Raw genomic sequence first — 12,827 nt, forward strand, 5'->3', positions numbered from 1 at the left:
ACACCCTTGACTTTAACTTGATCATTAAATGCAACTTCCAAAGACACAGTCACTCAAAATTCTGCGATGATTTCCACTTGGTCTGTGTTTGGATGTTGTTTGCGTTGTCTTGCAGTGAGTTGCAGAGGCTACTATGAACCCAGAACTCAGTGCAAATATGGCTTATACACATAATCAGAGATTCCATATGTGTTACGCTCTTGCTCAAAACATCAGCAGTTTTAGATTTATATCTCTAACAGTCATTTTGGTGAATGCCAAATAAATGTGCTAATGAAACTGTTGTAAGAACTAAAATCATCATGACAAACAGTGAGAAAGCGAGCCTTTTGTGTTACTGTGGGTGATCTCATTCGTATTCATAGGTATTAGCAAAAAATGCTCACACATACTTTTTTTGTGCGTTTAGACACCAAAGCTGTACAATATCAATATTAACAGCATCTAGAATGTAAATGTTTTTTTTTCCCTTTGGAAAAACCTTCATAGGAAAAAAGTTTTATAGTCATTGACTTTTACATACTGGTAAATGAAGGAAAATCCCTTTTTCATGTCAAATGAATCCGTAAACGAAATCTGTATGGGCGAAATCTGTAATAAAAGTAATCCTAACTCTTAAAGGGATATTTCACCCAAAAATAGAAATTCTGTCATCATTAACTCGCCATGAAGTTGTTTTAAACCTGTATGTTCTTCTGAATACAAAAGAATATATGTTTAAGAATGATGGCCCTTTAAGTCATATGCAGGCTTTCCGTGGCTGAATCATCAAAGATAAACAAGTATTTAATGCTACTTATTTATTGATTCATAGAGAACAGAATGAAACCATTATAATTTCAAGAACTGTACACGGTTTTGTTTTATTTCAGATTGTACAAATATTGATATGTCTGTTGCTCCTTGTTCTGTTTGTTTGAATGAATGTGGTTTTGTTGAATCAAAAACAATAAAAAAAGTTGATCACCAAAAAAACTGTAAACGTGTTAAATAAATAAACAGCCAACATATTTAATAAATCTTATTTATTATAAAACAACCCTACTCAGTCCTTTAATTCAATATTCTATGATCTTCAAATAATTCATTGTACATATGTAAAATGCTTTTTGTATTTCAGTGTCTATCTAAATGTACATAAATGTGTTAGAAGCCCTTTAGGTATGAATACCTATGAATGCTAATGAAACCATGTTGGTGCTATACAAGCTCACAATGGGCAAAAACGCAATCCCATCAGCAGTAGCACGACACAGAGCCATTATTTCACAATCCAGGTCCACCTCACAATCAACCCGCTTTGGTAAATAGCTTATTTTAAGTTGAGTTGTAGCCACAGCTCTTTTGAATTTACGTTCACCCATCACAATAATCAGCTCTCCTTCAATTCTCTTCTGTCCAATGTTCATTTTGTCACAACAAGTAATCCGGAGGAGTAGGAGAAGGCGAGGTGTTGGGATGAGAAGGCTGAGTCTCGTTTGAACTGATGAGCTTCTCGTAACGGGCTTTGTATGTGTCTCGCTCTCTCAACACACGAGACAGCTCACACTGCAGCTGCTCCAGCTAGAGGAACCAAAACAGAGAGAAATCACAGGTTTGAAATACTAAAAACTATTTGATTACTACAAATAATGTCTGGAAATGCTGTCCACTAGGTTTTGGAAGACAGTTCTGTTATAACTGTTTACTGTATTATAATCAGTGCTGGGGGTAACGCATTAAAAGAAACATGAGTTACATACAGCAATCTAGTAACTATTATAGTTACGCATTAAAAGAATTCTGAGTTATGTAATCAGATTACTTTTCGAATTCGAATACGAGAAGGCAACATAACAGCGTGTTTACACACAAACAATACCAGAAACCAACTGAACGATACACAGGGTGATAGAAGTCAAATGATGAACAGGTGATGACTAGTTAATCAGAAAACAAAAACGGGCAATAGAACCAAAACATGTATGATCCAATTCAACTATACTATTAAGCAAACATTTCTTTGGATAAACATCGCATTTGTGTTTATTCTTTAGAACGTTCTTCTCTAGTGTCCTATTCTACATGCAATCCAGAATCTTTTTTTGAGCTTTTTATTAATTTCACTTTTGGTGTCAAAGAGCATTTACAATTGCCAAAATGTTTACTTTTTTATGTTAAAATAAACAAGCAAGCCCAGACCAGATGAACAACAAAAAAAAAGGAACGCAAATGTAAAACAGTGCATTACTTTCCATAAATAGTAAAAAATTTATGCAATTAGTTACTTTTTTTTAGGGAGTAACGTAATATTGTAATCCATTACTTTTAAAAGTAATGGGTTCACTTTATTTTGATGGTCCCTTTAACACATTCTGTTGACTATAAGTAACGTAGCACCTACATGTCACTTTAGAGTATTAGCAGACTGATAGGGTTAGGGTTAGAATAAGTTGACATGTACTTGCAAATTTACTTATAGTTAGTAGAATATCTGTTGGGAGAACATGACACTAAAGATTTAGCAGATATTAAGCAGTCTACTAATACTCTGATGAGAGTTAGTAGACATGTAGGTGCAATGTTATTTATTGTCAACGGAATGTTCAAAAGGGACCATCAGAATAAAGTGTTACCAAAATAACTTTCCCCAGCACTGGTTATAATTGACTTTTGTTGTTTGTTGTTGTATTTGTCTAATTTCAGTTCCTGATATATGTGTGTGTGTGTAGTGTACCTGTTGTGTGAGAATGTGTTTCTCGGACTCAAGCGCGTGTCGGTGCTGGAGTCGTTTGTAACGGCAGGACTGGGCGTAACCGCGATTCTTCAGCGTCCGTCTTTTCTGTTTCAAACGGACCACCTCATCTTTGCTTACCCCACGCAAATGTCTGTTCAGCTCTCGGACTGACAGATTTACCAACTGCTCATCTGAAAAACGCTCATCCACCCCACACTGAAAGAGACAATAAAAGATAAGTCTGAGAGATTTGTCACAGAATGGACCCTACCTGTGTTCATGATAATCAAAGCTACATCAAACACACATGTATGAAATGGGTAAATGATTAGTACACAGCAGTTGAAATGTCTGATGTATTGTACAGTGAGATGAAAACACCACAGTCATGTAGAAGTATGATTAATTTAGTTTGTTTGTTTGTCCGTGTAGTTTGTCTTGCCCCATGGCTTTTTTGTTGTTGTTGTTGTTTTGGTGCTACTAGGCATGTGTTCAAACCAGCTGATATCAACAACAGATATATGATCAGATATACAGTTGCAATCAAAATTATTCTGCAAAATAACAATATTTTATTAAAGCGATTCAACAAAGGCATCAATAAACTATTAGAGAATGTTTACTAATATATCCATTTGAGTGATTCTGATATTGTAGAAGAAAAAAAAAACTAAACATTCATGTTCAAAATTATTCAACCCCAAAAGTCGTATTTGGTGCAAAATGTCCACTTCCTGTAACAGAAAAAGCACCCCCATAACAGGACTGGTGTTTGACCATGGAGTTGGTGTTCTTCTGCTTATAAGCTTTGTCTGTTTGAGTTTTTAATTCTTAGTTTTATTTGCGATATTAAACTTGTTTTTGGTTTGGTAGCAGTTTGTGTTGGTTATTTTATAATAATCTTCATGTTCTTGCTTAGTAAAGTTAGACTATCTTAGAGTCAGGAAATTGTCTTATTTCATATTGAAGTTTATCATCATTTTAACAAATGTTTTCATTTGTCACACTTCTGACATGACTAGATCAGAAATTTGAATATGCAAGGCCAAAGAGCACAAACAAATTCTAATGACTAATCACCATTATGGTGACTTCAAAACAATTACAGTAGTACATTTACATTTCTCACAGTGGTTTTATAACTTTTTAATGTGAATTCACAGTAAAACAAGAGCAGTAAATTACTATGATGTTAGCATCATTCTGCCATTCATTCACAGTCATTTGTGAGAAAATGACCCAGCATGCATTGATTTCACAGTAAATTTCTGACAACAGTAACTTCTTATAAAGTTATACTCTTTAATCTTGTAAATTCCTGACAATTTCAATTGCAACCAACACTACTTCACTGAAAATACATACATATGAATTTGTACATGTTGTTGATATCAAGTGGTTTGAACACAATTCCAGTAGTGACACAAAAGTCATAAAGCTTCATAATACTACACTAAGTATTTGCAACTAAATAATTAACATTTCTTTATGACTGTTCTGTTTCTTCTCATGACATAACACGTTGGATAATATAATAATAAATCAAAAAACGTATGAGCTTTGTGTGTAATTTGTAGATTAGCCTATGTTAGAGGTGTACTGTGTGCTTGAGTGTGTGTGTGTGTGTGTGTGATTGTGTAAGTTTGAGTGATTTTGACAGTACATTTTCATACAGCATAATCTGACTGAGTGTAAGTGACAGTGATCAGGATTACATCACAATAATAGTAGATATTACCATAATCTGATCGTACTGCTCCACATTTAGAAATAGGCATCCATCAAATTGCTTTCAACATGCTTCAAAACAACTTTACTAATCATTTGTAGATCAAAATGTGAAACAAGGCATTCTTACTGAATTTATGCAAACTTTTATGGAGAAAAAGTGTGCTGAAATGTATTCATATTTTCAAATTATGTTTAAAGAAAAAAAAAATGCGGATAATGTAAAATTAAAAAGGTACAGTTCACCCAAAAATGAAAACATTTTCATAATTTTCTTACCCTGATGTTAATTAATATCTTTCTTAAAGATTTTGAAGAATGTTAGTAACCAGTTGCTGGTATAGCCCATTGACTTCCATAGCATTTTTTTGTATATTTGGCTACCAGCAATTGTTTGAAAACCAAGATTTTCAAAATATCTTCTTTTGTGTTCAACAGAAGAAAGAAACTAGGGTTTGGAACAAATTAAGGATAAGTAAATGATGACATATTTGTAATTTTTGGGTGAATTACACCATTAATGAAATAAAAGGCCACTTAAGTGTAAATAAAGTAAATACACATTCATGGCCATGTTCATGGCCAAGTACCTGGGTGACTTGCAGATGATGATGATGATGAAGATGATGATGATAATGGCCTTGCATTGGATGGTGTGGGTGATGGAGGCGGCTCTGTGGACTGAGGGGTTGTGAAAAGGGACTGGTCGATGTGTTGACATTGGAGAGAGATTGAGGGGTGGAAGAAACGACTAGTATCGGGTGGTGACACATGTCTGACGGCTTGTTAAGAACAACATCAGCACCGCTGTCACTGCTGGAGTCACCCATGTGACTGCTGCTTGAACTCTGAGACAAAACTGGGAACTGTGAAAGAGCGGAGGAGATACAAAGAGATTACAAAAGAGCACATTTGAAGGAAATTGCAATGAAAATGGCACATTTAGGCAAAATACTTTGGCCAGTGGTTCTTGTGGCCAGTGGTTCTCAACCCTGTTCCTAGAGAAAAAAACTGCACATTTTGTATATTAGCCTATTCAAAAATACCTGATACAGGTCATTAACTCATTAGTAGAAACGCCAAGACTTGAAATTGGTGTGAGATAAATGAGACCATTCAAAATGACCAGTGTGCTATTGCTCCAGAACCATGATTGAGAACCACTGGTTTATAAGATAAGAAAACATGCACATTACCTACGATGGAAATACATTTACAGAATAAGTTCCTTGATGTGGAAGAAAAAACTCATGTGATTTGCATTAACAGATCATGTGATTGAATGCGTGGATGAACCAGTAGACCAATCTCATCACAAATGTTCTTTTAATATCAAAATGATTTTGTATAATTGCCTTCCAGAACTGTCTCACAAAGATTGCATTCCCAAACATCATCTGCCTCCAAACACAAGATAACATGACACAGTTTGTTATTGTGTTTCATCTGCACACTTTCGTCTGAGGCGCAAGTAATTCACTATGTAGAAAAAAAATAGCGACATGCTTTACTGGTTGCACTTACATTTTTATTGTTAATACTCTGAGCCAGTTTCACACATGAAAACATGGGATGGATATGGTCCTTTATTTACAAATTGTTATGCTAATTAAATTTTTTTTTACAAAGGTTAAATTCACAGCTTTGGATGGAAACATACCTTATGATCGGCAGATTATGATTAACTGGTTAAAGTGTGCTTGCTTGGTTAGTGCTAAGCTCTATAGCAAACTCTATATGTATACATGGTCTTCAGGAGTACTTAAAAATTCAGTCAGGTGTGTTGGAACTGAAAACTGCAGGATTTACATAATGCAACAGGAATGCCTTGAAGACACACTGCCTTGTTGTACACAGCTACTAAATACTTCCTTTTTCATTGCTGTAGAGGCGACAAACCTCTATATTCAGTGGGGAGACAGAGAAGCTTGTCCCACTGGGCAAAGTTATGTCCAGTTGACGTCTTGTGGACGTCTTTTTATGTCTTTGCAGACGTTAAAAAGACATCCACTGAGGAGCCAGAATGAAAGTTTTTATGACGTCTTTTTTGACGTCTTCTGTACGTCTGATTTAGACGTTTAAAGAACCTCCTTACAAGGTTAAAAACTAGTTCAAAAGTGGTCAGTGGAAATATTTCAACATCATTTAAGGTTCATTTAGACATCATTTATACTGTTTCTGGACCAAATCAACACTCTCAGGATGCATTAGATTTAGACTCGTGTTATTTCAATGTAATTTCCAGACACTGTGTTTGTCCTAAAATCAAGAAAATAAAATAATCTTCATGAAATAATGGAATAACTGATGATTGAGCATGTGGTAAAATCAACTGCAAATCAAAGATATTACATCTCTGAAGATCTCAGCAGAGGAGGATCAAACATCTCCACAAACATGGAATCATTAGATTGACTTTATTTCTGTGAGACATCTAGAGAAGCTCTTATTGAGAATTAACAGAGGTTTAAATGTTGATATTTGATTCATTTGATGTCACCATTGTGGTGATCAGTGTTTGGTTTAGTTGGGATCTTGGTCCTCATACTTCTTGTGTTAGCTTGTTTCTGGCTGTTATAACTGTGTGTTTGTGAAACACTGTTGTTGTAGCAAAGAAAGACAAATTTAAGAGAGCTCAGGTATTATCAGCTCTTTGCTGGTAATGATAAAGTCATCACATTTCAAGTATCTGAGGTTATGAAATAAGTGTTGTTTTGTTTGTATATATCTCCTAAACCTTTTGACTCTACAGTACAGTCACCAAGAGCAAAATGCTTATTTTGAAGTTAGACCAAATGCATGCGTTTGAAATATTTTGAGCAAAAGCATCATGTACTCACACACACAGACTTCTAGATTTAGCATATGCATCACAACAACGGTGACAATCAAAACGGCTTCATAGCACAAACTCATCCTTATTTTCCAGACTTTTTTGTATTAATTGTCACCATTGATGTGATGCATATCCACAATCTTGATGTCTTTGTGTGACTACATGATGTGTTTTTTTTTAAATAAGTACATTCTTTATTTCTACAAGGTGTCTGTCCATGAAAATAAATACATAGTTGCAACAAAACATTAATAACTTATTGTGCTATAGTTTAATTACCATTAAAAGCAAGATGTTAGCATTTGAGCTCACTGCTATCTGCCACAATAAGAGTGTTTTATAACACACAGTTACAACAGCCAAAGACAAGCTAACACAAGAAGTATGAGGACCAAGATCCCAACTAAACCAAACACTGTCCACCACAATGGTGACTTCAAATGATGTTGATGTAAATGATGTAAATTGATCCTCCTCTGCTGAGATCTTCAGAGATTTAATGTCTCAATCATCAGTTATTTCATTATTTCATGAAGATTATTTTATTTTCTTGATTTTAGGACAAACACAGTGTCTGGAAATTACATTGAAATAACATCTAAATCTAACGCATCCTGAGAGTGTTGATTTGGTCCAGAAACAGTATAAATTATGCCTAAATGAACCTTAAATGATGTTTGAAATATTTCCGCTGACCACTTTTGAACTAGTTTTTAACCTTGTAAGGAGGTTCTGTGAACGTCTAAATCGGACGTACAGAAGACGTCAAAAAAAGACGTCATAAAAACTTTCATTCTGGCTCCTCAGTGGACGTCTTTTCAACATCTGCAAAGACATAAAAAGACGTCCACTGGACGTAACTTTGCACAGTGGGGTGTATCTGAAAGATTCTTTTCAAACTGTTGCTCTGCCATAACAGTATATTACCCTACTAAGAAGTTGGACCAAAGAAGATGATTAATGCTAATTTAATGCTAAAGCCCAAATCATACTTCCGCGTACAGTGTACACGACGCAGATTTCGTCACCATTTCATAACCATACATACACTCACTGTACGCACAAGTTGCACATGCACATTGGACTTGTTTAGCACTAATCATTTATTTCACAAGATGGTAACACTGACCTGGGCCAAAACTAAAAAGACAAAGCAACATCAACAACAAAATACCAGAGACTGCAACAACAATAGACACCTGCTTTGACAAGCGCTTGTGTTAGGGCTTCAACTTTAGTTTAAAATAATACAAAAACATTTTCATCTGTGAATAATCCTAAACGAAACTTCTGAAGAATAATAGTGCGGACACTGAACTAAGATGAGCCTGTCTAGAGTGCATATGTGGACCGCCTGCATTCGGGCACACATGTGATTGTCATGCATGTCTCGTCAGTAAAGCCGGTTCTGTGACTAGCAGTTAATGTCTATCACCTGCTTTTAAATGGAGCAGCATTTACTACACAGAGCCATAGTTTGCTGACAAGCTATTCAATATTGTGTTCATAACCGAATAGGAATCATCTGCGATTATGATGCGATATTGCTTAGCTTGTCAGTGAACTACGGCTCTGTGTAGTAAGTGCCGCTCCATTTGAAAGCAGATGATAGACATTTGCTGATAATCACAGAACCAGCTTTATGAGACACGCATGGCAATCACATGCAATTAATCGTGCAACCCTACTTCGAAAGTCTACACATTTGACTGTATGCTAAGAATGCAACATGTTCTCACATAGTGAATTGTGTTTTTCAACAACTTTTAAAATTGCAATGGTGTATAAAATTGAGTCTTAGTGTTCAATTGATTGGGCCTAACACAAACAAATACATGCTCCAAATATCTTACCTGTGAAGTTACGGCGGCCGCAGCAGAGTTTAGAAGAGCCTCCACTGCATCCTCACAACCCAGGAACCCTCCTCGATCCCGGTCCCCTCGATCCTGCACTCCTCCAAGAGCTCCCAGCAGAGACGCGGCACCTCCGGGCTCCCCACCGAACTGCTGCTGCAATGCAGCCAACCAGAGCAGATCCTCCAAGGAGGTCGGGTTTGAACACGCCGTGGGGCCTCCAGTGGCTGGGCTTTCGTCCAGGTTTTCTTGAGAGCCGGAGCTCTGGCCTGACATGTACCCGGTGGAGATGGACAACGGAAAAGAGAGAGAGGATGAAGAGGAGGATGCAGATGGTGGTGGGTGTCCGTCACTGAGCGTGGGTGATGGAGGAAGGGAGGTGTAGGGACTGGAGCTGAGGCTGGAGTAAGGAGGAGGGCGAGGAGCATACGGAGAACCGGTCGACTCTTGATGGATGCCTGGTTTGGGGTATAGGCAGGTTGGAGGTGTGTCAGGCTTCACTTCAAACTTGAGAAGGTCGAAGTCATTGAGATACTCCATGGCCAGGGGGCTTGGGGGCAAAGAGGGTAGCGGAAGAGATGAAGACATTGCTGTGTCGACAGGAAGTATGGAAGCTGTTGTCTTTGAGTTTTCAAGGCGAACAACAACAGACTTCAGTTTTTAAACAGAGATGAAAACAATAATGTGCCAGATTAGACTCTGTTGTTAAAATTCCTATTTCTTTGAACTGAAGGCTTCCAGTTTTATCATCTGAAACTGGCAAAGAGAAAGAGAGAGAAAAAATAGTGATTAGGCATCCACAGTCTTCTCCAGCAATACAGTATATATACTGTATGGTAATCTGCAACCAATAACAGTGGGACTACATTAGCAGGTAATGACTAACATACTAGGAACTAGAAGGTTATGCCACATTAGACATGAAGATTCCAAAGACTGGCCTGATATTACAGCAAAGGCTGATAACGACACCTTTGTTAAATAATTAATACATAAAATAAACAATGTAACACATACATTTTTATGTAACATTACAGCACATTTGTGATAAACGGCTGTTCATTTATTGGCTAGTTATGTATTCCATTGATTTATGGGTTGCAAACAGTTTCAGATTAATAGTGGAAATGCCTAAATCCAATCCCATAACCTTAAACCATCAATCCAGTTATTCCACTGAACAATTGCTCCTTAACATAAGTGTTATAATGTATGACTCAAATAATATTTAATGTTAGGACTGATGAAATACAGATCAAAGTATTCACTAAAGACACTGGCAAAAATAAACACGTTTTATTTACCCAAAAAAGGAAACATTCAAATAATTTTGTGTTAAAAAATTAAGACTATGCATCATGAGACAACACAGTTTACATATTTAGGAACTGAGAATACGTATGTTGAAATAAAAAAATAAAATAAAATAAAAATTCTTATTACATATTCTTCATATGGTAGCAAGCAATGAGACACACCTAAATGGTTAGACCATAAACTCAATCTACTAAAAAGTATAAATATGAAGATAAAATAATAAAGAAAGATTTTAGGTTTCAAGTAATTACAACTTCAAATAATTCCAAATTTAAATTCCAATATTGCCAAGGTTTATGTTAAACAATTTAACATCTTGTCATTAAAATAAATAATAAAAAATAACAAAAAAATTTAAAAAGAAAAGACAGTAACATCATGAGATTAGGCGGGAATTAATTTTAATAACTGATAACGTTCATGAATTATTTGAAATGAATATGTACTGAAATTTAAATAATGAAAAAATCGGTTTCACTTAATATTAAGCCAAGTAGACAACCTTAACTTAAGAGGCTATATTAAAATCTACTAACACTGCTAATTACTAAAAATCTACAGACTTGAATATAAAGTGTTTAGTTTTAATAGATTAAAATCATTGTATTATTAAACATTCATTTATAACTCCAACTTTAACTGACATCTTAGCATTAAAATGCCTGTCATTAAGCTTATAAAATAGTTTTTAAGTCTTAACAATCATTATTCAAATAATTATTTTAGCTGAGAGAACAGTTAATCTTCAATTGTTTTTTCTTAAATTTTATAGGAAGAATATAAGAGAAGATGAAGTGGGAAAAGAGAGGATTTGAGAGTGGAATACAAAAGAGAACAAAAGAGAATAAAAAAGAGTGTCAGGATAAAACTAGCATGACTAGAGAGAGACAGAGGGAGAAATGGAGAGACAACAGAAGAAAACGTTTGTTTTAATATGTCCATGTTTCTTACCGTGTGTTCATGTAGACAGCTCATACACATCCTGAGGTATTGACTGACAGATTGATTCCTGCCAGTGTGTGTATATGAGTGTGTGTGTTCGTGTGTGTGTGTGTGTGTGTCAATGTGAGAGCATATGTTTGGTGTGAATGTGTGTGAGCCACTTTGGTGCTGATTGCCACTAACAGTGCCCCAGCCCTCCCCCTCTGACCCCCCGCTCTAAATCCCCATCCATCCATCCATCCATCCCATCTATCTATCTCTATATCTATCTATAGATCTCTCTCTCTCTCTCCTGTAGTTTTTCCACCAATCAACTTATACTAAAAAATCTAAAATTTACTCCTGTAAAATGATAAAATAAGAAATCTAATTATAAAACTACCAATAGAAAAAGTTTTTCAATAAAGCAGACAAGTACTTTTACAAATCCATTACTTTAGGATTTAAAAAGTTGACATACAAAACTTAAAACAAAGAAAATTTATTTGAAAACGGAAATGTATACATGAATTTACAGGTGCTTTGGAGTAACCACATGACCCATCACACCTGCATGTATATACACATATGTCTGACAAGACCAGGTTTTATTATAATATTCATAGAGCCAACAGACAGACTGATGAGCTCCTTTGGTTCACAGCAATCAAAGAGTCATTACATGCTGCCACCTAGTGCAGTGACTGAAACATCAACTCTTGACTTTTCAAAATGATGGTCAGGAAAAATTAGATAAAGGGTCAGTAAAAGTATGCAAAAATTGTAATAGTAGAAAAATGATTTAGATTTTCTTATTGTATATTATATAACTAGATCTTTTAGAACAATACCCAAAAGGAAATCATTCAGGATTTTAAAACTGTCCTGTAGCAAGACTTTATTGTAATATAATTACAAATTCTGCCTATTGCAGAATTATTATTATTATTTTTAGTAATTTTGTGGAATTATATATACATCAGAAAGTACCCTGAAATTCACAGTAATTTAGATACAGTAATAATACATTGTCTTGTGGCTTGGTGTGTTAAACTCAGTGTAATTGCAGAGGTTAAGTGGTGGGCAAAAATTGCCAAACTAGCACTTTTAGGGATCCTGGGGGGCTAAAGTTGTTAATCTGATGTCGTAATAATGTCTCGTTGAGGAATCAACACAGTAATAATGTCTGAGTAATTCTGATTTAGACATTGGGAGTAATACCGTGATAAATGTAATCTCTCTGACACACACATTAGACACAAGCGTACATGTGAGAATTTCTCAGTGGATCTTGGAATTTTTAAAACAGACATTACAATAAAATTATATATCTAACAGTTTATATGTTTTTTTATATACATAACAGCACATCAATCAGTAAAAGGGACTGAAAATTATTATACTATGTTCAGTGGAAACATCTGAAACTTTCTGCCTACTGATTTGGATTTGGTCG

The 12,827-nt window shown here is 35.4% G+C and overlaps 1 protein-coding gene across 2 annotated transcripts; it reads right to left on the reverse strand.

Annotated features, from left to right (window-relative positions):
- Window positions 1-1,114: 1,114 nt before the first annotated feature.
- LOC132092766 (transcription factor Maf-like) lies at window positions 1,115-11,569 on the reverse strand. 2 transcript variants are annotated; one of them, XM_059499153.1, is made up of 5 exons: window positions 11,402-11,569; window positions 9,134-9,883; window positions 5,035-5,310; window positions 2,717-2,932; window positions 1,115-1,563 (listed from the first exon to the last, which is right to left on the reverse strand). In XM_059499153.1, the coding sequence occupies exons 2-5, from the start codon at window positions 9,719-9,721 to the stop codon at window positions 1,414-1,416; spliced, it is 1,230 nt and encodes a 409-aa protein (XP_059355136.1). In that variant the 5' UTR covers window positions 9,722-9,883; window positions 11,402-11,569; the 3' UTR covers window positions 1,115-1,413. The 2 variants fall into 2 exon arrangements, with proteins under 2 accessions (XP_059355136.1, XP_059355135.1); XM_059499152.1 differs by having other exon boundaries at window positions 9,134-9,889.
- Between the last annotated feature and the right edge of the window lie 1,258 nt (window positions 11,570-12,827).

This window comes from Carassius carassius, chromosome 18 (genome assembly GCF_963082965.1).
Source record: "Carassius carassius chromosome 18, fCarCar2.1, whole genome shotgun sequence".
Taxonomy (NCBI): Eukaryota; Metazoa; Chordata; class Actinopteri; order Cypriniformes; family Cyprinidae; genus Carassius; species Carassius carassius.

Excerpts from the sequence above, each read along its gene's own strand:
- LOC132092766 (XM_059499153.1), bottom strand. The coding sequence starts at position 9,721 with ATGTCTTCATCTCTTCCGCTACCCTCTTTGCCCCCAAGCCCCCTGGCC. Across the intron at positions 5,311-9,133 it reads CGGCCGCCGTAACTTCACAG|TTCCCAGTTTTGTCTCAGAG; the intron begins GTAAGATATTTG and ends GCTCTTTCACAG. Across the intron at positions 1,564-2,716 it reads AACACATTCTCACACAACAG|CTGGAGCAGCTGCAGTGTGA; the intron begins GTACACTACACA and ends TGGTTCCTCTAG.